This window comes from Pan paniscus, chromosome 6 (assembly GCF_029289425.2).
Source record: "Pan paniscus chromosome 6, NHGRI_mPanPan1-v2.0_pri, whole genome shotgun sequence".
Classification (NCBI taxonomy): domain Eukaryota; kingdom Metazoa; phylum Chordata; class Mammalia; order Primates; family Hominidae; genus Pan; species Pan paniscus.
Genome location: NC_073255.2, coordinates 117,415,876 through 117,435,323, shown reverse-complemented (window position 1 = coordinate 117,435,323; position 19,448 = coordinate 117,415,876). Strand labels below are relative to the sequence as shown.

The following is a 19,448-nucleotide window of genomic DNA, read 5'->3' as shown; positions in this document are numbered from 1 at the left end:
GGTGATAGTGACTCTTAGCAAGGATACATGCCCACCAGCAAGTTCTGGTTATCAGAAAAATATTAAGAGTAAATTTGGTCACGGTGTAATGGAAATGCAAATCTGGTGATGGCAGCAGCGGTATCTTGACAGGAGATATGAAATTTGAGAGCTTTGACCTGTGACCTGCCATTGTCAAAACTGTCCAACCCTGTTTCAGAGCAGGGGTTTGACTAGCTCCCTAAAAAAATCTCAGGATATTCTCTCCTAGTATCCCAGAGAGCTCTCGGAGCACTTGAGATCAGTTGCAAACTAATGACAGTGAGTCATCAGCGATGTACTAGGGAATGAAGAGCTATCAAACTTCTCTGGGTTTTGAGATCTGTGTAATACCAACATCACTTTGGGGTATATTGTTGTTTTTTGTTTTTTTGTGTTTTCTTGAGACAGAGTCTCACTCTGGAGTGCAGTGGCACAATCTTGGCTCATTGCAACCTCTGCCTCCCAGGCTCAAGCTATTGTTGTGCCTCAGCCTCCCGGGTAGCTGGAATTATAGGCACGCAACACCATGCCTGGCTAATTTTTCTATTTTAAGTAGAGACTGGGTTTCGCCACGTTGGCCAGGCTGGTCTCCAACTCCTGACCTCAAGTGATCTGCCCGCCTCAGCCTCCCAAAGTGTTGAGATTACAGGCGTGAGCCACTGCACCTGGCCTGGGGTATGTTTACTAAAATATTCCTTTGTAAAATGAAGCTAGCTGCTTTGCAGAATTGAGAATAAAGTTTAGATATGTACAAACATACGTGTGTGTAGGTAGGTGGAAAGACAGAGGATAAAAGTGCCCTCTACTATCGTATTTCTCTTCTCTCCCCTTTCAAGACCAAAATGACTCAGAACACAAACTCATGTATCAGGCCAATTAAATATCTGCTTAAAGGATTGCCCTAAAGGACTATTTTGAGTCCGCCTTTTTTAAAGTGTTTTACTTATTTAAAAAATATGGCTGGGCACAGCGGCTCACACCTGTAATCCCAGCACTTTGGGAGGCTGAGGCAGGCAGATCACCTGAGGTCAGGAGTTTGAGACCAGCCTGGCCAACACAGTGAAACCCGGTATCTACTAAAAATACAGAAATCAGCCAGGCAAGGTGGCAGGTGCCTGTAATCCCAGCTACTTGGGAGGCTGACACAAGACAATCGTTTGAACCCAGGAGGCAGAGGTTGCAGTGAGCCGAGATCACGCTACTGCACTCCAGCCTGGGTGACAGAACGAGACTCTGTCTCAAAAAACAAACAAACAAACAAACAAAAAGTTATTCCTAGTTCTACTGAAACCTCGAACTATTTAGTCTTATTTTATATACCAACAACTTCCCAATCAAATCCCCTTTAAGTCCCAAACATTCAGCTTTTGTTCCAGAGGTCTGTGGAAAAGCAAGCTTTGTATCAATGCAAAGGAAAGTGACCCATTCTTGCTGTGAAGCAAGTTCCAGGGAGGAAAGGAGTTGCAGCCAGAGATGTGATTCCAACATTCCCAAACGCTTCTGTCTGAGACCTTCAGATTTTGTTTGAAACAAATTCTCAGAATACCAAACACACCTTTATTCAAGTGGAAGTACAAAAGCACATTCCTAAACCAAACGCATACATGTGATTTTTACATATTCTGCTTTTTAGGGATTACATAATCCTGTTTCAGTCACCATACGTGACTACTGGTCTCTATACATAAGGGTATACATGTTTGATAGGAAAAAACACATGCATTTTTCATTTGCTTTTACATTTAGATCAATTCATTTATATATCAATTTCATTTAGATTCCTACCTTGCCTTGATGAAATCCTACTCTTGCTGATGGCAAAGAAGTAAAATATAGTGGCAGAACTATCCTAGAGGTTAGCCATAGGAGGATTATAGAGTGAGCAATATATTTTTATATATTTGTTGAGGGTCCCTACTGAGTATTATAACACTGAACTATGAAAGCCTCAATTGCTGGACAACAAGAATTTTAAATAACATTTGTCTTACTCACAAAATGTTATAAAGCTTAAGATGGAAAAATACAAAATGTTTTGACATTACCTAAAGAATCATGAACTCTTGTTAGGTATATGATGGTGGCCCTGAACTTGAGCCAACATCTGTAATCACTTTTATCAGTCAAAAAGCCATGTTCTTTTATATAGCCTGTAGACTATTAAAATACAAAAATGTGGTAATGGATAAACAACTATACACAAAGCCCTCACACTTTAAATACTGTCCTGGATTGATGAGGGAGGAGCAGAATTCAAACATTTATCTGCAATCCTAATGGTTAAAATTTTACCAGGAACAGACCTGCCACTCTCTTGAAATACTGTCTCTGAGATTAACATACGAACAGCATCATCTCTGTTGGAAGGCTACATTCCCTTATGATGCTGATTTGTGTGTGTGTGTGTATGGTTTTGTTTTTTTTGTTTTTTTTTTTTGAGAGTCCTGCTCTGTCGCCCAGGCTGGAGTGCAGTGGTGCAATCTCGGCTCACTGCAACCTCCGCCTCCCAGGTTCAAGCAGTTCTCCTGCCTCAGCCTCCTGAGTAGCTGGGATTACAGGCGCGTGCCACCACACCCGGCTAATTTTTGTATTTTTAGTAGAGACGGGGTTTCACCATGTTGGCCAGGATGGTCTCGATTGCCTGACCTCGTGATCCATCCGCCTCAGCCTCCCAAAGTGTTGGGATTACAGGTGTGAGCCACCACGCCCAGCCTGTGTATCTTCTTTATGTTTACCCTACCAAGAGCAGACCTGAGCATTTTGCTGGCCTTAGAGGTATATAAAAGAACTCTAAGCTTAGGCATGCAGAATAGGCACTGGATGAATGTAGTGAGGCTATTAGGAGTCTTGTTGGCTCCCTGATGTCCTTATCATCTGTCTTCTTAGCAGACTGTGGATGCACACAAGACAGCTAAAACCTTGGGCATCATTTGAAAATGTTTGGCTGCCTGCTACAATCTCAGGAGAGAGAATCCTTCATACTTATATTGGACTGGATATATTTTCAATCAAATTCTTTTTTAAAAAAAGATGCTTCACTTTAGGAAATAAGACACCAGACCAGCAACATCAAGTAGGTATGGAATACTTGCTGGTGAAACACTTAAAACTAGGAAACTTCTAAATCTTCTAAAGGTGCTTAAGAGAATGGAGAAGTTAATCAACAGGAATCCAAGTGTTGTGGCTGTAAAGCAATACGACATAAGATCCCTAGTAAAGAGCAGGCCTAAGAGTTGGTTTTGGAAAGAACTTGGGCCAAGAACAGCAGAAAAAGCTAAATGAGCTACTTACGTCGATGTGTTTTAATACTGGTGCATTAGCAGTATCTTATGGAAGTTGTGAACACTAAGAACCAATTTCAAAAAATATAAAAATGTTTATAGGGCATATTAAAATAAAAACAGCTTAAATGAGTTCTATAAATAAAATAGGCCCAGCACAGTGACACACGCCTGTAACCCCAGCACTTTGGGAGGACAGGTGGGAGGATCGCTTGAGGCCAGGAGTTCAAGACCAGCCTGGGCAACAAAGCAAGACCCCATCTCTGTTCTTTTTAATATCAAAATTATAATAAAAAAGTAAAAATAAATGTACCTACTTAGAATACATATTAAATAAAGGAACTCCATGAGAAAATGTCACTGCATTTACCAAGTCAACCCTAGATTTTTGTGCAATGAAAAAGATTGGGACTATGTATTAACAATTTCATAAACAAATAATCAACAATTTTCTCTCCATTATTTCGATGTTGGGTAAAGCCTGAAATGTGGTGTCGAGTTTTTCCATTTGCGTTACATCAAATTCTTGTCTACTATGGATATTCTGATATGACAAAGACTAGTTAAACTCCTATTGAAAGATCTGCCATTTACTACACCCAAATAAGTTCTCTTAGGTATAAATTCTTTGATGTTGAATGAGCGTTGGGTTATGACTGAATCTCCTCACACACATACACGCTTATTACATTTATAATCTTTTTGCATGGCGTGAATTTGATACTAAACAAGGTAGTTTCTTTGACTGATGGCTTTTTCACATTCATTGCAGCAATGGAATTTTATTCCCATGTGAATTCTCCAAATGTGACTAAGGTATGAAAATACTAATAGCATGAAAAATTTGCCACATTCAATACATTTATAAGATTTCTCACTGGTATAGATTTGCAGGAGTCGATTAAGAGTTTAACACTAATACCTTTTCTTCATTCGTCACATTCAGAGGGTTTCTCTCTGGTGTGAATTATCTGATGCTGAGCAATGGCTGAGCTATGACTGAAGGCTTTACCACATGCAGTACATACATGATTTCTCCCTGGTGTGAACTCTCAGATGCTGAATGAAGCCTGAATTTGATAAATATCTTCCCATCTTCATTACATTCATGAGTTCTCTTTGGTATGAATACTCTGATGTTGAACTAGATGTGCTCTCTGACTGGAGTTCTTTTCCCATACATCACAATCAAAGGCTTTCTGTCTGGTGAGGACTTCTTGTTGCAGGATAAGATCTGAGCTATGACTGAAACTGCCCTCATACTCATTACATTCATATGATTTCTCTTTCCTATGCATTTTGTGATGCTGAATAAGGCATGAGGTTTGACTGAAAGCTTTTCCACATTCATTACATTCATGTGCTTTCTCTCCTGTGTGAATTCTTTGATGCTGAATAAGATGTGAATTCAATCTGAAGTCTTTTCCACATTCACTACACGTATAGGGCTTTTCTCTGAAATGAATTCCTTGTTGTTTAATATAGGCCAACCCATATTCATCATACTCATAGGCTTTCTCTTCATGATGGACCCTCTGATGTTCAAGTAGGTATGAAGTATGGCAGAAGTCACTGCCACATACAGTACACTTACAGGGCATCTCTTTGTGAATTTTCTGATGTTGAGTAAGGTGGACACTACGACTGAAGACTCTTTCACAACTGCTACATTTGTAAGATTTGGCTCTGGTGTGAATTTTCTTATGCTGAATTATGCCTGAGCTTGGACTACAGGATTTATCAGACGCTTCACAGGATTTATCAGATGCTTCACATTTGTAAGGTTTTTCTCTAGTGTGTATTCTTTTATGTCGACTAAGACTTGAGCTCTGACTGAAAGACTTTTCACATTCTTTACATTTGTAGGGCTTCTCTCTAGTATGGATTCTCTGATGTCTAGTAAGGGCTGAGCTCTGATGGAAAATTTTCCCACATACATCACATTTATAGGATTTCTCAGTGTTAGGGATGCTCTCCCATTTATTAAGGTGGGAGAGATCCATTAAGCTTTCCTTACATTCACTACTCTGAAAATCCTCTGTTAGATTTAAGTGTTCATGTTTACCAGAGGCTGAATTCTGGTTGAAGCTCATGTCATACTTATCATTGTCATCGGTATTCTGTATTCTAAGAACTCTCTGATCTGCATCAATAGTAGAGTCCAGACTGAAGCTTTTTTCGGGTTCATGACATTCATTGTTCTTCTCACTGGTGAAGGTTTCCTTGCTGATTGTTATTTGCCTAAACTCTCTCTCCAGGTACAGAAATTTCCTTAGAATTTCCTGAAGTCTTTCTAATCTGTCCTCAGACTTATACACTTCTCTAGTCTCAGGAACTTGGGTAATATCGTGTTTGAGTCTTCCTACTCTCACTTTGTATGAATGCACTTCTTCCGAAATTTTCTGCTTAGGAATCAACAGCTTGTTCTCTTCTCTGGTCTCTCCATCTGATACAATATATAAATAGAAAATGCAAATGTAATCTGTACCCTGTGCTTAGGAAAAGAAAACTCAGATGAGAAAACTAAACAATGTAGTATCTACAAGGACAAGAAAAGTTTATTTACTCTGAAAAACAGGCACAAAATCTCAGCAGCAGAAGTTAAGGGCATAAACAGGAGCAGTGAGGTAAAACAGCGGACATGTTCAGCAGAGTAAGGAAATAATAGGGAAACAGCTGAAAGAATTTTAGATAAGCAACTTGATTGGGGTCTAGTACGACATGTGCACGGATACTAAACAAATGGAAAGGGTCAACCTAACTGAAGGGAAAAGGAGGGAACTCTCCATGCTAGGACACACACAGAGCTCTTCATTCTGAGTGCCAAAGCAGCTACAACTTGGCTCAACAATTGAACTTTACTTCCCTACTAATTCTATCTGATTCTGCCTTACTCACCTGAGCAGTCATCTCTTAAGACTTCTCTAGTCTTAGTTTCCAGATCAAAGACCTGTAGATCCTGTTCCAGCTGGGAGATCCCATCAGGCTTGGAAATTGGAAATCCTGCTCATAGAGAAGGAAATGGGATGTGGCAATGTATCCCCAGGTCCTACATCTGCCACTTTTTCTTTTAACTAATGATTAAGAGAGACAGAAGGTCGATTCTGAGAAGACATTAATTAGGAAGGTCTGGAGAGTGAAGAGGGCAAAGATCTACAAGGAGCTCAGATTTGTGCTCTAGAGGGATGTGTGTTAAGGGGCAAGTTGATGACTTGGGAGCAGAAGGATTCATTTAAATATTATTCAGACAACAGAATGTGTGCATGGGTTTGTCTTCACAGAAGTTATCATTATCACTCTCCATCTGTTACCTAAAGATTAATCTTCGGATTAGATCTGGTCTACAAGTATCAAAATGGAGGTCATCAAAATATAATTCTGCTGGACTGGAGAAAGGTGAAACTCAAGCACCTGCTGCATGGTTAGCTAACCTGTAGCAAGAGAATCAGTGAAAACTGAATAAATATTCTAAGGACCAATCTCAAGAAACAATTTGTTTCAGTACACATAAGAAAACAAAGAGTAATATGACACATTCTTACCCATTAGGAGTGTAGCATTTATTCAATAAACATTTATGAAGTGCCTCCTCTATGCAAAGTATGCAGGGGATAAGAGGCCAAGAAGGTCCCTTCCCTCGAGGACCTCACACTCTACACAGAGACAGCTCTAAACAACTAACTACAATAAAATATAGAGAGGGAAGTGCAATCAGTGCATCTTCACATAAAACAGTCTTTCTATGGCTTGCATAATGCAATGCTTGGATATAAATCTCTTTTAAAGCTAAAGCAACAGGCAGTCTGCTTCCAAGGAGACAGAATTTTAATACTATTAGTATCAAAGGGCAGTTTTTAAATGTGTCCAGCCCAGAAAGCTTCTAATAGCACACATACAAGGTCTGGCTCAAGCCCCTCATCTCCAAAAACCTTTCTCTCCATTTACTGAATGTGTACAAAATTTATTAGTTGTTCCCTCTTATCCTGACATGTCACATGTAACGGTGTTTACATAGATTTTTTTTTAAGTGGTTTCAGGTATTGTCATTCATACTTGATTTATAAACTCTTTGATAGACGGGACCAGGTATCTTGTATCTTGCAATTCTTTTGATTAATTTACTTAACAGCTACTTATTGAGTGCCAACTCTGTGCGCCCAAGTATCAATGTATTAACAGCTACCCAATTTTATAAAAAGGGCATTGGGGCTGGAAAATATGAAGAACTGACAGCTGCCCCAAAGATTCCATGTGAGAGCCTATGAGCAAGGAGATCAGAATAGATAGAAGAAAGGTATTTACTGTGTTTCTGAAATCCTGTGGGACATTTAGAGTCAATTCTCCTTGTGGACATATATTTAATTAAGGTCCGCCCTGTCAAATGAAATCGTTTCAGAAGTTTAAAAAGTAAAGTTAGTGTAACATGAAGCAGCAATCAATACTGTTCTCAGAATTCCAATAACATAATTTGCAACTTTTAACTCTGAGATATTTAAAGTGTCTGTCGATATTTGGTAACTGAAAGAAATTCTGGCTGCTTACTCCATATCTACACTTAAAACACATATGCACAACAAAAAAGGTGGTCTTCATGTGGGATGAGGGGTTTGATTTTAGATGTGTGTTTAACGTAATGTAGGAAGGTATAAGAGAAAATGCCCAGCAGATGAGTACGCAAAGGCATACAGAGTGATAAAATGGACTTCAGAGACTAAGAAGGGAAAGGGTGGGAGAAGGGACAAGGGATAAAAAACTATATATTAGGTACAATGTACACTATTCCAGTGACAGGTGCACTAAAATCTCAGAATTCACCACTATGTATTAGAATTCATCCATGTAACAAAAAACCACTTGTACCCCCCCAAAACTACTGAAATAATTTTTTTTTAAAAGAGAAAATGCCTAGCAGGTAAAGATACAATATCACAGTTTAGAAGAGAGAACAGGGTATCATCAGTACCATCAAAATATTATTAAGTTTTACTAAGTACTTGGTAGGTGCAAAGTACCATGCCAAGAGCTCTCTAGGTTTTCACTCATTTAATACCATAAATTTAAAACGTAGAAACTATTATTATAGCCATTTTACAGATGGGAATACTAAGATTCAGAGTGGTTAAGTAGCTTGCCCAAGGTTACAATAACTGGTAATGCTTAGTTTTCAAACCTGCACAGTCTTATTTCAGAACCTAGCCTTTAAACAATCTGCTAGTAAAAAAAAAATTATGATTTTGCCTCCTAACAAGCCCTGAAAAAAAATAAATAATGACTGTGAACAAAATCCATCCCTTCCTCCAAATTACACACAGAAAGAACGTGTAAGTTTTCTTGGCACTAGCCTAAATGCCTATTTCCTAAATTTAACTCAAAACTTTGCTTTCAAAATATGCACTTGCTTTATTTACACTTTTCCTGTTTAAAATTAATGTATTAAAACTTTTTGATTTTATTTAAATCTTGAGTTTTCTAATATGATTTATAAAATATTGACAGTGAAGTAAAAGTTAAATACAAACAACAGAGAAAAAGTGATTAGAATAACATACGGTGAACCAGGATCCTAAATAATTGGAGTCGCAGAAGTGTTAATTAAAAGGGATCTATGGCTGGGCGCAGAAGCTCACACCTGTAATCCCAGCACTTTGGGAGGCCATGACGGACAGATCACTTCAGCCCAAGAGTCTGAGACCAGCCTGGGCAACATAGTGAGATCCCACCTCTACAAAAAATACAAAAATTAGCCAGGCATGGTGGCACACGCCTGTAGTCCCAGCTACTTGGGAGGCAGAGGCAGAATGATCGCTTGAGCTCAGAAGGCCGAGGCTGCAGTGAGCCAAGATCACACCACTGTACTCCAGCCTGGGTGAGAGTGAGATCCTGTCAGTCAGTCAGTCAGTCAATCAACCAACAAACGAATCAAGAGGATCTATGGACCAGGCATGGTGGCTCACACGTGTAATCCCAGCACTTTGAGAGGTCAAGGCAGGAGGATCTCATGAGCTCAGGAATTTGAGACCTGCTTGGGGAACACAGTGAGACTCCATCTCTACAAAAAATTTAAATTAAAAATTAAAAGGGATCTAAAAGATGATTTATTATCAAGGAAATGGAAATCCTTTACAATAAAAATCCAAACCCCAGCCAGGCACGGTGGCTCGCGCCTGTAATCCTAGCACTTTGGGAGGCCAAGGCAGGCGGATCACAAGGTCAGGAGATCGAGACCATCCTGGCTAACACGGTGAAACCCTGTCTCTACTAAAAATACCAAAAATTAGCCGGGCGTGATGGCGGGTGCCTGTAGTCCCAGCCACTCGGGAGACTGAGGAAGGAGAATCGCTTGAACCCGGGAGGCAGAGGTTGCAGTGAGCCGAGATCACGCCACTACACTCCAGCCTGGGCGACAGAGTGAGACTCCGTTTCAAAAAAAAAATCCAAATCCCTAGACAATAGTCCAAACAATAATAAATTTGAGGAAACTCCACTATAAATAAATAATTTGAACACACTCCTGAAATTTTTATTTGTATTAAAAAATCTGGGCTATAGCTCATATCGCTTGCTATTCTTTCCAAAATATTAAAGTAACTAGCACAAGGCAGGTACTTAATTTTTTTTTTTTTTTTTTGGCCGGGGGATATGGAGTCTCGCTCTGTCGCCCAGGCTGGAGTGCAATGGCATGATCTTGGCTCACTGCAACCTCCACCTCCCGGGTTCAAGCGATTCTCCAGCCTCAGCCTCCTGGGTAGCTGCAATCACAGGCATGTACCACCATGCCCGGCTAATTTTTGTATTTTTAGTAGAGACGGGGTTTCACCATGTTGGTCAGGCTGGTCTTGAACTCCTGACCTTGTGATCCGCCCACCTCACCCTCCCAAAGTGCTGGATTACAGGCGTGAGCCACCGCACCCGACACAAGCCAGGTACTTATATGCATAATCTAATTCAATCCTGTACCCAGAAGGTAGACATTATTTTTCATGTTTTATAAACCAAGAAAATGAGTGTCAGATTAAATAATTTGTTCAACATACTACAGCTGGTAAGTGGAACCCAAGCTTGTTCCCAGTTTATATTCTTTCCAACCTATCATACTGCCTATCAAAGAAAGCATTAGTAGCAGGTTCTCTTGACATTGACGTGAATGCTTTTTTTTTTTTTTTTTTGAGACGGAGTTGCACTCTGTCACCCAGGCTGGAGTGCAATGGCACGATCTCGGCTCACCTCAACTCCACCTCCTGGGTTCAAGTGATTCTCCTGCCTCAGCCTCCAGAGTAGCTGGGATTACAGGCATGCGCCACCATGCCCGGCTAATTTTGTATTTTTAGTAGAGACGGGGTTTCTCCATGTTGGTCAGGCTGGTCTCGAACTCCCAACCTCAGGTGATCCGCCTGCCTTGGCCTCCCAAAGTGCTGGGATTACATGCGTGAGCCACAGCGCCTGGCTGACTTTATGCTTTCAAAATATGCACTTGCTTTACATTTTTTCCGTTTAAAATTAAGTTATTAAAACCTTTTGATTTTAAGGCTGGATGTGGATCACATGAGGCCAAGACTTCAAGACCAGCCTGGCCAACATGGCAAAACCCCATCTCTACTAAAAATACAAAAATTAGCTGGGTATGGTGGTGCATGCCTGTAGTCACAGCTACTCTGGAGGCTGAGGCACAAGAATGGCTTGGGCCTGAGAGGCGGAGGTTGCAGTGAGCTGACATTGTGCCACCACACTCCAGCCTGAGCGACAGAGCAAGACTCTGTCTCCAAAAAAAAAATTATTTTATTTAAATCTTGAGAGTTTTCTAATAAAATTTATTTTAATCTGGTCTTCAAAAATAACAGTTAAAGCTGAGCATGGTGTTGGCTCACATGTGTAATCCCAGGACTCTGGGGAGCTGAGGCAGGCAGATCACTTGAGCCCAGGAGTTCAACAGCCTGGATAACATAGCGAAACACCTTCTTTACTAAAAATAGAAAAAAATTAGCATGATGGTACAGGCCTATAGTCCCAGCTACCCAGAAGGCTGAGGTAGGAGGATCACCTGAGCCTGGAGGGAAGTCCAGGCTGCAGTGAGCTGTTATCATGCCACTGTATTCTAGCCTGGGCAACAAGAGGGGACCCTGCCTCAAAAATAATAATATTTAAAATTTGCCTTATCATATGGTTTGCTGCTTTTACTACGGCTATGCTTTTAGCCATCTGAAAGCTTCACGCTTTTCTTCCTGGTCCTTAATACACAAATAATATCTCTCCTTAGCAATATCATTCTTTTGTAGATACCTGTTGGACTGGAATGTGTCCCTAGAGAGCTTTACTTTTTGAATGCATGTCCTTTCTGGTCCCAAACTATATACTGGCCTGTCTGTCCAATTTGTCATGGCATTTTGAATTTTTCTTGTCATCAGAGTACACACAACTCACTAAAAATATTAAAAACTCCATGTGTAGTTGAACTTATTGTCCTAAGGGCACAAAGTAGTGAAAAAGTGCAGGGGCTTCAGAGGCAGATCTGGGTCCCAAGCCTCTCACTGATCCTGCAAAGATCACTTAACTTCTCTGAGCCTCAGTTTCCTCAGATATAAAATAGGAGCAGTGTCATCTGCTCACAGGGTTATGGTAAGGATTAAATGAGATATATACACATATCCTTTATATATACATATACACACACACACACACACACAAATGTCCTATGTCTGTGTGTGTATATACATATGTGTGTGTGTGTGTGTGTGTGTATACACACATATATATAGTACCCAATAACATATTGGCTGCTCAATAAATACTAAATAGCTGTGACAATGGAAAACATTCTGTGCAAAATAACTGTAGTCCTTTATGACATCAAGTTAAAAAAGCAGAGAGTATGTGCCAAACATTCCCAATCTACTGACCCAGTTAATATCAATTAGAATTTTAACAAGCATGCTTCTGAGGCCATCATCTAATAGGGCACCTGCCACACTTACCCATGTGAAAAGCAACCCGGTCCCCTTTCTGGGTCTTAATCTACCACACTAAGTAACAGGTAACTTCCCTATGGATAGTGACCCAGAGGCAAATTGTTCATTCACCATCAATGGAGTATGTTCCTTTTTCAATTATGTGGTAACGAAAATTACTTATTACCGACTTCTTTACTCAGCTATTTGTACTCTGTATATTTACTGCTGCATAGTGGAAGCACTTAAGCAAAGGACCAACGTTCTGATGTCTGTGACAAATACAATCTGGAGGCCAGGCGCAGTGGCTCACAACCTGTAATCCCAGCACTTTGGGAGGCCGAGACAGGCGGATCACGAGGTCAGGAGATCGAGACCATCCTGGCTAAGATGGCGAAACCCCGTCTCTACTAAAAATACGAAAAGATTAGCCAGGCATGGTGGCGAGCATCTGTAGTCCCAGCTACTTGGGAGGCTGAGGCAGGAGAATGGCATGAACCCGGGAGGCGGAGCTTGCGGTGAGCAGAGATGGTGCCACTGCACTCCAGCCTGGGCAACACAGCAAGACTCCGTCTCAAAAAAAAAAAAAAGTCTTACAACCCTAAAAAGTTAAATTAATAAATGTATAAACTTAACCCAGTTATGCTGGAGGTTGCAATTTTTGTTAAAAATCAGACCTTGGCGATGACCTTGAGCAGCAGGACATAAATAATTCCCGCAAGCTTAGTGTTCCAATAATGGAACACTAGGCATAAATGGGTTAATTTTCAGATGAAGTCTGCTGAACCCAAAAATATGAAAATGATTTCCCAAGGATTGTAAAAATAACTGCTAAGGAGATGCTGCTAACTTGATCACAAAAGCAAGATGAGTAGAAGGCTTTCTTGCACTGTGCGTGTGTCTCTTGTATGTGTAAAAGTGTGTATGCACGTCGACTGCATGTCGAGTGTGCAGTGCAGAGATAAGAGAGGAAATGGGATAAAGTTCAGTCTATAGCATACTATGCTATTAGACTGCATTAAACTGCTACAAAGTTTCTTTACTCCAAAAAGTAGACAGGTTAACTGTTGGAAACTCTGTAATTATTAGATAAAATTAACAGTACTTTACAATTATATGTATGTCACTTTACAGTTTACAAAGTTATTAAGTAGATATTCAATTTGATGCCCTGAAATAAATTTAACTTCTTTGCCCTCCCTTCTCCTCTCCATCAAGGACAGAGTAAGGAACACTTAATCAGGAAAGGCAATATAAATGCATCAATCTGTACAGAACCACAAAGAATAAAGGGGAGGAAGGTAGGACCTTGAAGAGGGCCACAGGGACTTCAAGGAAGGAGGAAACCAGAATGTTAAACATGAGGGAAGCCCAGGGTTCACAGGAGAGTTAGGCACCATATGGGGCAGGTTGTGTTCGCCACATAAAAGGAGGGGCACACAGCATAAGTTTCACATTCTAAAATAATATGAAAAGACCATAACTGAAGAGCTGAATTTGGAATTTCTGGTTTTTCACAATACAAGTAGATGATGACCACCAACCATGGTTTCTGAATGAACTGGGTTCAAAACACATCTGGTTGCAACAGACGGCTTCCTTGGACCCTAACATTTGAAATTAAACAGAGGTAATTTGAGGAGCTGCGATTTTACACAGTGGTGGCATCCTGGGGAGCTTCTATTCCATCAGTCAATTTTAATATCTCACAATCGTGGAAAAGGAGTTTCCGAGCAGGGACGAGCAATATCGATGGGAAGCCGATACTTGGGCCATCTCTTGGAGATTCCTGCTGTAAGGACGGCAAGTGTTTCTCCAGAGAAAGCACTTGCCTGGGTATGACTCAGGGCCGGGCAGGAATTCACACTATGAATCCGGGTGGTGGGAAGGCGGAGAAGTATGCCTACAAAGATTAAAGAGCCAGGAATGGAAAACACACTAAAAACCGTCCCAGTGGGCAGGCTGCCTCCCCACAAATAAGAAGACCTTGAATCCTGAGCATAATCAGGGAGACAAAGCAATGCCCTGGATGCCACCAGCATAGACAAAGCCAACGGAAAAAAAAAAAAAGAAAAGAAAATGCATGATTCAGTATTTACACACACAAAAAGAAGAGTGCAGAAGCAAGCAAGAAACTAAAGAAAAAGGAGGCTGGGTGCGGTGGCTCATGCCTGTAATTCCAGCACTTTGGGAGGCCAAGGAAGGTGGATCACTTGAGGTCAAGAGTTCGAGATCAGCCTGACCAGCATGGTGAAACCCCGTCTCTACTAAAAATACAAAATTAGCCAGGCGTGGTGGCTCATGCCTGTAATCCCAGCTACTTGGGAGGCTGAGGCAGGAGAATCGCTTGAACCTGGAAGGCAGAGGTTGTAGTGAGTTGAGACTGCACCACTGCACTCCAGCCTGGGCAACAAGAGTGAAACTCCATCTAAAAATAAAATAAAATAAAAAATATAATATAATATAAAAAATAAACTAAAGAGAAAGGAACAATGCTCACACCAAGGGAGCTGCCGACAAACCCCACTGATGCTTCCCGGCAGCACTACAGCTTGGCTAATCCCAGCTTCCCACTGTACCTTTCAAAATGACAAGGGAGAGACATGAGTTAAGCATTGACCCCACCTCAGCATGGGGTAAACGTCTGAGATTTCTGCTGCCCTGGGTGTGGTTACGTGGGATTACCATTCTGGGTGACTCACTGAAATGTACTCACAGTGAGTCATGCCTTCAAATGACATCTCAAGTTCTGCCTGCTTGGAGATACATCTGGGGATCTTAAGGGGTGAGGGACTACTCAACAAGAAGGAATTTAGCCTGTCTTTTTAAACAGCATTTCTTTTTCCTAGAAAAATGGGAAAATCTTCAATTCTCTAATACAGGGACACTGAGATAACAAAGAGGAAAGTGTCTGGTTGGAGGTTGGGAGGCCACCCTGGGGTCTCTCCTACAAAAATGGAAAAGAAAAGAAGGGTGAGAAATCAAGCAAAGCACAAGAAAGTTTCCCTTTGCTAAAAGGGAAAAGATGCCCCACAATGGCCATAAACATGAACTGGGGATAAGGAGGAGAATGTCTCTTCTTGGCACCCCCAAACAAACGTTAATTACCCCTCCCGGAGAAGATGATGTGAAAGATAAGGATTCAGAGGTTCTAAGTCCTGGAATCTAAGCCACACTCTACAGACCTTCTCAGAGACCTTATACTTAGGAAGAAACAAGAAAGTAAAGAAATTCAAATAGATAAACCGAATAATAAGGAAGTCCTTACCCAGTGAGACCACGTTCCCATAATTCTCTAACATCACTTCTCTGTAGAGGTCCCTCTGAACAGGGTCCAGGTATCCCCATTCCTCTCGAGTAAGGTGCACAGCCACATCCTCGAATGTCACAAACTCCTGAAATAACACATCCTGGCTGCTCTGAGGAATGAGAACACTGTAGCACCATGGCCAGAGAATGAAGATCATAGAGAGGGTATCCACTGTGTACTTACGTTGAGGAGGAGGGAGAACAGATTAGAACCTACGGAATAAAGCCCATAACCCTTAAACATCTAATAAGCACCCATCACACAACCACAGACAAAGAGAAAACAGAGTTTGCTCATGGCACTGGGGAGATGGGAAGTTGGTTTATGTGAAGTCCAGGTCTCCGAAGAGGATCAATTCCCAAAATGGAGTCTGCTATTGAAAAAAATTCCAGGCAAGGTCTACAGATGGGATGAGAGAGAGGCCACACTCCATCAGTAGCAATAGTCCCTGAGGAAAAGCAGAGGGTTCCTCAGCTCACCTGGTACCTGGCTGTCAAGAGCGCAGCTGCCTGGTCTCCTGGGCTTCCCTCACGGGGAAGAGCAGGCACCTGAGGAACAGGTGGAGCTGAGGGAGGAGAAAGGAGTGAAGAGTGAGAGCAGCCCTTTCCCAGGGCTCCCTTTCAGAGGAGGCCTCTCCAGCCCAAGGGGTGTCAGCAGGACCCTCCTCAATACTCTAGTAAAACCAATGAACATTTTTCAGGTATTGGGTGTGTCTACTCTGCTTCGTCTCAGTACTTGCATGCCTTATGCGTGTTTTGACCTGTGATGCAGGATTTTCTTAGGAAAGCTTGTATTTCACTTTATCTTCATCACATGACAGTCCTCTTACAGAAGAGTAAGACTATACCTGTTTTGCAGATGGGCAAAGCAAAGCATAAAGACTTGTGAGGACTTGTCCTGGGCTAGGGTTATTTAGCAGACTTCTGACCCTTTCCAGGCACTGTTCTAGACACTTGATCAGCGTTTCTCTTGTGAATGGGTGCTGTCTCAACCAGTGTGTAAGGCCCCCAAGAACAAGAAAGGGTCATCTGTTTCCTCGACATCTTTTCCACAGTCCCACAATCCCCCACAGCACTCTACACATTGTGGCACTTGATCTGTGTGGGTGACACACAAGTTATTTCAGGCACTAGAGTTAACCACAGGCAATCTAAGACACAGCTCCTACAAAACAAAGGAAGAAAAAGACCAACCTACCTATACGATACAGCAAAGTGTGACTGCGTAGTCAAAATACAGTATATATACATTCATACAGGCATTGTGTTCAACCAAGGAATTAAATGGTTGCTTCCTTGACCAAATTTAGTCTAGTCACAAAACACTGCAGTTACAACAGAATGGATGGCAGGTGACAAAGCAAAGAAAAACTAAGTGAAGGGAACAGGGGAAAGAAAGGTCCTGAACCTAAGAGGAAGTGAGAGCCAGGAAAGGACTGTGAGATGTGGCAAAAGCAGCATATCTTAGAAATTATTCTGGATGTGAGAACTGGGATGAAGTGAAGGTTGCCTGAAGGAAAAACCACCACAGCGAGTAAGCAGCCATCACTCTGCTTATTTGAGAAAGATGAGCTATCCTTAATAAAGGGGCTCAGACTAGGACTGAACTGAGTCACATCTGCCCCCTCTTTCATTCCTCCCTCTAGGGACCATGTTCTTATTCCAGTTCTTGGCCTCTCTCAAACCAGGCCCAGGAGCCCCCTCGGGAGCCCCTCCACACTCCCACTCTCCCAGACGGAAGTGCTTTCTCTGCCTTACCCCCAGTGAGTCCCTGTTCCATGTCGGTGTCCTGCACAAACTGAGGCTCTGGGGACAGACACTCAGACTGGGTCTCCAAAGACTGAAACTGGACCCTTGGTGACCCTGCTGCTTCCTGGGCTGGTATTTCCTCCATCACTGCTCTGGAGGACAATGACCATCACTGCAAGGTAAGATTAAGAGAAATTACTGTAATAAGTTAAAGCATTTCATTTTATATCGTCAGGACTTTACAAAGGATCTTACACACTATGGATATTCAATAAAAATTAGTTGATAATGATTAACCACCCTAAATAAGTAACAGAAAAATGGGGCCAAGCGCAGTGGCCTGTAATCCCAGCACTTTGGGAGGCTGAGGCGGGAAGATCACTTGAGGTCAGGAGTTCAAGACCAGCCTGACCAACATGGTGCAACTTCTTCTCTACTAAAAATACAAAAATTAGCCAGCGTGGTGGTGCGGGTCTGTAATCCCAGCTATTCGGGAGGCTGAGGCAGGAGAATTGCTTGAATCCAGAAGGCATACGTGGCAGTGAGCCAAGATCGCGCCACTGCACTCCAACCTGGGCAACACAGTGAGACTCCGTCCCAAAAAAAAAAAGAAAAAGAAATATGGATATGCTTCAGCTTTAAATACTTAAGAACCAAATCATAGAAGAGTCTCTAATTTGGAATTTGTGGCATTAAAAAAATTAACACGGTACAATTTAATAGTGTAAAGCTTTCTGTGGAAACTTTAAAATATTTAAAATTGGCCACGTGCGGTGGCTCAAGCCTGTAATCCCAACAGTTTGGGAGGCACAGACGGGTGGATCCCTTAAGCTCAGGAGTTCCAGACCGTCCTGGACAACATGGTGAAACCCCGTCCCTACAAAAATAATAATAATAATAATAATAATTAGGTGGCCCAGGCCTGTAGTTCCAGCTACTCCAAAGGCCAAGGCAGGAGAATCGCTTGAGCTTGGGAGGTAGAGGCTGCAGTGAGCTATGACTGCGCCACTGCACTCCAGCCTGTATGACAGCGTGACAGCCCACCTCAAATAAACAAAACAAAATATTTAAAATTTACAATCGTCTTTGGAGGCTCAAGTTGGTGCCCAGAGAAACATGCTAGTTATGATTGCTCATTTTATTTTAATTTTGTTTTAGCAGAGATGGGAGTCTCGCTATGTTGCCCAGGCTGGACTCGAACGCCTGGCCTCAAGCGATCCTCCCACTTCGGCCTCCCAAAGTGCGGGGATTACGGCGTGAACCACCGTGACAGGCCCGCGTTTACGTAAATAAACTCATTTAAATAAATAAAACAGCAGGCCCCCTAGGAATATCTTGGTAACACCGTCAGCCCACTCCGATTTACTACACGGGCTTGGCGAATAAAACTCCACTTTTGGGGTCAGGCCCCTCGCTAACTCAGACCAGCTAGACCGGCCTTTTCCCGGAATCCTGAGAGCAACGCAGGTAAGAGCTGCGGTTCGAACAGGTTTGAGCGGCGTCCTTCAGGCCCAAGGACGCATGAGGGTACCGTCCCCCTCCCACCACCCTCGCCCTGGGCCCCTGCCCGGCTCCCAGCTCGGTCCTCAGAAGGCCTTGCCCGGCGCTGCCCTCCTCCCACTTCCCTTTTAGGCCAAGGCAAAGTCCCAAAAGGACCAGTGGGGACATACAGACCAGCTCGCACCAGGGCACGGTCGCCGGCTCCTGACGGCGGGGCCCTCGGTCCGCGAGGTGAATGAACCAGGGCTGAAGAGAAACAGGCCCTCCTCGCACCCGGGCCTCCGCGCACTCTCGGGGAAGCGAACTACCGTCGGCCGCGGCCGGACGCCGCCTCCTTCTACTCCCGTGAAGGCAAAACAAGCTGCCACCCCGCTGCGACCCCAGAACGGCTTCCGGGTACTCACCGAGGGGAGGGGCGGGCCTGGCCGCTGTCCTGTCACCTACACACTCGCGCTCGGGGCCACCACAGCCTCTCCCGGGCCGCTGTAGACAGCCCCGAGGCCGGCGCTTCTCGGTGGCACTTCCGGCGACGGAGTGCAGGGTCCCGAATGAGGGCCCCCCCTCCTCCGCCCAGGCATGAGGGTCCCGGATGTGGGTGAGAGCCCCGGATGAGGGTCCCGGATGTGAGTGAGGGCCCCGGATGTGA

At 42.8% G+C, this 19,448-nt stretch overlaps 2 protein-coding genes across 14 annotated transcripts in view; both read right to left on the bottom strand.

Annotated features, from left to right (window-relative positions):
• The window catches only part of TMEM225B (transmembrane protein 225B), a 52,889-nt gene extending 35,441 nt beyond the window's left edge, over positions 1-17,448 (bottom strand). Inside the window, exon 1 of one of the 2 annotated variants that reach the window (XM_034964529.3) lies at positions 17,312-17,448. The gene's annotated coding sequence lies outside the window, so the exon portion shown is untranslated. The remainder of the gene's footprint in view (positions 1-17,311) is intronic. The other variant, XM_063605995.1, reaches the window with a different exon arrangement.
• On the bottom strand, positions 1,556-19,346 carry ZNF655 (zinc finger protein 655). Of its 12 annotated transcripts, none has more exons than XM_008968722.5 (5): positions 19,207-19,346; positions 17,312-17,474; positions 16,034-16,119; positions 15,513-15,639; positions 13,305-14,147 (listed from the first exon to the last, which is right to left on the bottom strand). In XM_008968722.5, the coding sequence occupies exons 2-5, from the start codon at positions 17,445-17,447 to the stop codon at positions 13,951-13,953; spliced, it is 546 nt and encodes a 181-aa protein (XP_008966970.1). In that variant the 5' UTR covers positions 17,448-17,474; positions 19,207-19,346; the 3' UTR covers positions 13,305-13,950. The 12 variants fall into 12 exon arrangements, with proteins under 12 accessions (XP_008966962.1, XP_034820418.1, XP_008966963.1 ...); XM_063605984.1 differs by lacking the exon at positions 19,207-19,346 and adding an exon at positions 18,987-19,125; XM_057302718.2 differs by lacking the exon at positions 19,207-19,346 and adding an exon at positions 18,977-19,117.
• Positions 19,347-19,448: the final 102 nt, after the last annotated feature.

Excerpts from the sequence above, each read along its gene's own strand:
- ZNF655 (XM_008968714.4), bottom strand. The coding sequence starts at position 17,447 with ATGGAGGAAATACCAGCCCAGGAAGCAGCAGGGTCACCAAGGGTCCAG. Across the intron at positions 6,306-17,311 it reads GGAACAGGGACTCACTGGGG|GATTTCCAATTTCCAAGCCT; the intron begins GTAAGGCAGAGA and ends CTCTATGAGCAG. Across the intron at positions 5,749-6,200 it reads CTTAAGAGATGACTGCTCAG|ATGGAGAGACCAGAGAAGAG; the intron begins GTGAGTAAGGCA and ends ATATTGTATCAG.